This window comes from Volvox carteri (genome assembly GCF_000143455.1).
Source record: "Volvox carteri f. nagariensis unplaced genomic scaffold VOLCAscaffold_33, whole genome shotgun sequence".
NCBI classification, from domain to species: Eukaryota; Viridiplantae; Chlorophyta; class Chlorophyceae; order Chlamydomonadales; family Volvocaceae; genus Volvox; species Volvox carteri.
The window spans coordinates 980,096-984,563 of record NW_003307576.1 but is presented as its reverse complement, the minus strand read 5'-3'; the positions used below and the strand labels follow the sequence as shown (position 1 = coordinate 984,563).

At 52.0% G+C, this 4,468-nt stretch overlaps 1 protein-coding gene across 1 annotated transcript in view; it reads left to right on the top strand.

Annotated features, from left to right (window-relative positions):
- Arp6 (actin-related protein Arp6) overlaps positions 1–2,471 on the top strand; it is a 7,503-nt gene extending 5,032 nt beyond the window's left edge. The window contains exons 7-11 of the mRNA XM_002953019.1: positions 70–168; positions 469–543; positions 1,246–1,417; positions 1,642–1,739; positions 1,908–2,471. Of these exons, the coding sequence (XP_002953065.1) occupies positions 70–168; positions 469–543; positions 1,246–1,417; positions 1,642–1,739; positions 1,908–2,036 (573 nt within the window). The 3' untranslated portion in view covers positions 2,037–2,471. The remainder of the gene's footprint in view (positions 1–69; positions 169–468; positions 544–1,245; positions 1,418–1,641; positions 1,740–1,907) is intronic.
- Positions 2,472–4,468: the final 1,997 nt, after the last annotated feature.

The window sequence follows — 4,468 nt, the reverse complement described above, 5'->3', positions numbered from 1 at the left end:
TCCCCCCCTGCTGGCGCCGCTCCCTTTCCTCTCTTTCCCCCGGTGTGTGTCGTACATTGTGTATTTCAGAACGCCGCCCGTTCCCCCCATCGCCGTGAGTTCGTACTGCCGGACGGCGTTCACAATTTGCGGGGTTATTTGAGGGACCCGAAGGAGTGGTCAGCTAAGGTAAGAATGGGGGGAAACATGAGCGGCGTGTGCGTGTATGTATGTATGTATGTATGTATGTACGTACGTACGTGTGTATGTATGTGTGTATGTACGTGTGTATGTATGTGTGTATGTACGTGTACGTGTTTTAACCTCTCACCCGCCCCCTAACCCCCGTGATCCCCCCCACCCCTCCCTGATCGTGGACATCCCGCCGCCCTTCAGAGACCCTAAAACCCCCCTCCACCCTTCTACATGCCAACCACCTCAACTACCGTACCTACCTTAACCGCATGTCGTACTCAACTGTTTTTTCAGGTGGAGTCCATCAAGCAGGCAGTTCGAGAGGCGGAATCGCTGGAGGAGAAGAAACGGCTGGCGGCACAACTAGAGGTGTGTGTGTATGTGCGTGTGCGTGTGTATGTAGTGTATGTGTGTGTAATGCGGGGGGTACTTGGGGTTTCTAGAGTATAAAGTCGGGGGTGCAAAACCCTAAGAAACAGCTGTCGTCGCCCCTAACGGTGTCTGTCGGTTTGTCTGTCCGGGGTAAAAGAGATGCGGAGTGAGACGTGGTGTGGAAGTTGCACCGGCAGTTGTTAGGTGATTGGGTTAGGCGACGATGGTGGTTGATAGACGTGCATCCTGACACGGTGTGTGTATTTCCACGCGCTCGCCCTCTTCCTCCTCCCCTCTCCCCCCTCCCCCCGCTCTCCTCACCGAACCGCATACATACACATCCTACTGCAGTGTTTTCCTTTCCTCCGTGGCTTTTAGGCGTTGAAGTATTGCCCTTGGGCCTTCGGCTCGTATGGGTAGTCTTACAGGTATGGGGTCACGCACCCCCAACCATGTAACACACACACACACATCCTACTGGCCCAGAAGCCTCCTGCTCTGTAACAACAATAAGATCCTTCTCGCAGCTCGGTTCATTGAAGCATACATACACACAAACATACGTACATTCATCCATTCATTCTACGTGTCACTTCATCCTCACCCCGTCCAAACCACCAACCCCCAAACTCCTTCACCCTCGGGGGTCCCTTCACACCCCCAACTCACACAAACACACGCACACGCACACACACACAGGCCGACCAGGTGCTCGTGCTCAACAACGAGCGGTTCATGGTTCCGGAGCTGCTCTTCCACCCCGACGATATCGGATTGCACCAGGCCGGCGTGGCGGAGGCCGTGGTGCAGGCCGTCACTGCAACACACCCAGCACTGGCGCCGCTGTTGTACAGCAATGTCGTACTTACAGGTACATATACATCTGTATGTTTGCATGTATGTATGGTTTTTTTCCTTGGCTTGGCATCATGGGCCCTCTAGTTTCCGACCCCCTCCCCCTTTCCCTGCCGCAACTGCCGCAGCAGTCCTTCCTTGGCTTCAGCTTCCTTCGCTCGCGATTCGTCGGTTTTCCCCCTTTCCCTCTTTTCCCCCTTTCCCCCTTTCCCTCTTCCTGGCCGTACCTCCCCCCCGCAGGCGGTGTGACCAGCTGCCCGGGCTTCAAGGAGAGATTCACCGCTGAGCTTCGAGCTCTGGTGCCTGATGACCACCAGCTGAACGTATTCCAGCCACCTGTGAGTCTGCACGTATGTCTGTGTACGTATGTCTGTATGTCTGTCTGCACCTGTGTTTTTGTCCTATTCTTTTCCGACTTCTTTCCTCACACCCTCCGTTTCCCCCGCTCTTTTTGAATGATCTCCCCCTACATACATACATACATGTACACATACACGCACACGCAGGACCCCGCGCTTTTTGCTTGGGAGGGCATGTCCATGTTTGGATCGTCGTACTTGTACAACAGCGTGGCGGTGACGAAGGCGCAGTACGAAGAGAGCGGATCCTGGGCCGCACATCGGCATTACTCTTAGCACATATGACATACATACATGCAAACACACACTCCGAAAGCTCTCCAGGGATGGCAGGGTGATCACACAATGGGGGGCGGGGGGTTAAATGACATGAAATTCAAAATCATTTTTTAAGTTTGTAGCGGGGGAGGGGAAGAGGGAGAGGGGGAGGGGGGCGGGCAAAGGTGGACGGCAAACCGGCCCTACGCCGTTACCTTCCGGGGGAAGAGAAATCAGAGGCGGGCCGGCGAGTGGGGCGCTGCGGCTCACGACGTCTCTTCACGCGGGTGCACACGGCGGATAACGGCTGATGATGTCCCACAAGAAACGCTCCCTCCAAGGGGAAATGGGCCCTGTTGCAGATAATGATGCCCTGCTGAGGGGGGCTGTGGATGCGCCATGTGGGTCGGAGTTAGTCGGAGTTGCTAATACACGTGTAAAGTTTGTAATTCGTTTCAGCTATACTTAACTTGCATGGTGCCACCGGCCTCTAGCTAGTGCCCGTGTCTCTCAGGCCGTGGCGAGGTTCAGGTTGCCCAGCAGCAGCTTGGATTCTTCTCGATTAAGAAAATTGAAATTTGGGCGGTACGTCTTCGCGGTGCAAAACACCTTTTTAGTCGAAACTGTGTAGCTTCTTGACGGGTGCAAGACACAAAAGTGCGTGTTGCCAGGAATCTTTCAGAAAACCTAGCCTAACGCAAGTTTGAGTTGAAAAGGTCAAAGATTCTTAACTGATTCTGCAACCGAAGGATAGGGTGTGCTAAGGGCGTTTCCTTGCGAAAACGCCCAACCTAAACATACGCGCCAACTAAATACGTAACCCTTGCCCAAGCTTCAAGCGTCCACAAAGCTAGCTTGAGCTCAGAGGCCGTGAATGCTAATTTTAGTAATGTACCTTTTAGCTATGTGATTGGGAGCTCGATGGTACGTTAGGATGAGAACAAAACAGCGGGTGACAGTGATTGGGGTCTTGAATAAAACGTTCTAGGACAGAGATGAAATTTGATGATCGAAATCTATGAACCATGCCACTCGCGGCAGCTGGGACGAAACGCAAGCAGTTGTGGCTCCGGAGCAGATACAAACCTGAAACGGTTCACCGGTCAAGCATGGAGAGCTTTCGTGTCTACCTTTATCGCTGGCTTAGTAAATGAAGCATGTTGCCAATGAATAGGCGCTGTGTGTCGCAATGTCTCACCGATGAAGGACGATCGAATTGTTTGAAACGGCCCATGTTTTTGTGTAAGCTTGATTGGGACCTAACACCGAACAATACCGGGTTTGCTGATAGTTACTTATTAAACAGCTTTGACCAAATGACCCAAAGTGTTCATATCGAAAACATCCAATATGTTACTCTCCGCATACCGATACCGCAAAATCGCGCATAATCGCACATTATGCAGTGACTGTGGTGGGCTTCGTCTGAATCTTGGCGAGGTGGCGAAAATCATAAGAATCGTTACCGGTTAGACCGTGGAAAAGCGCGCAACCGTTGCGGTAGGTGCAACGCCCAGCATCGCGCGCTTGGCGCGCTAATAGATTAGGGATATGGAACGGATGATGAAGGAGGACCGGAAGTAATAGAGCCATTCCAAGCCAGTAGCGCCTTGAATCCGAATATCATCTCCGGAACGATGCATCTAATCCTGGCGGGTTACGCAAAATTCACTAACAACTATTCCCACTCTGCATCGCATGGTATGCAGTTGATCCAGAACTGGAGCCGTGGAAGCTGTTTGGAGTCGGACACGTCTCAAGCCACATACGGTCGACTACGGTCGACCCCGAAGCGAACTTAAAGGCCAGCCAGAGTGCTCCTGCTTTCTAGGTTCACTTCCTGGGAATATTAATACCGTTGCAGTTTATCTATCCTTATGAATCTTATTACCGCTTACCGCCGATTTGCTGAACCGCGTCGATTCGCCTCACAGTGCAAACAACATACTGCAGCTGAATAGCCATACGGCAATTCGTCTTAACACTTAGAGTATCAGATGAAAGGCACCATACCTTTCTTGAGCAACCTTTTCGGATTAATAACAAGAAACTAGGAAATAACTGTCAGACTTGGCCTAACTGTCGACCCATCCAGGTAAGCGCACCTAGGAATGGCTCGGCGTTCAATCCAAGATGCCCATAGCTGACAAGGCAAGACGTTCACTTCTAGTATTTGATGTATTATCCATGGCTCATTTTATCACCGGCCAAGCAGCGAACGGGCCCTTGATGACACGCCGTCCAAGGAGTAGCGAAAACTTCCCACTTTCCTCCCGGGCCGAGGCTGCATGGACGCACCTCGGGCAGTCCAAAATAGTCACCGATCGATCCTGACTCCGCTACCTGGCATCCGTATACCAAAATTAAACATCGTACGTGTCTTGAATCTGTTAGACTCCGCCTAGCAAATGCTGACTTGGAGCGGTCCGAAAAAAAATCGGAACGTAGCA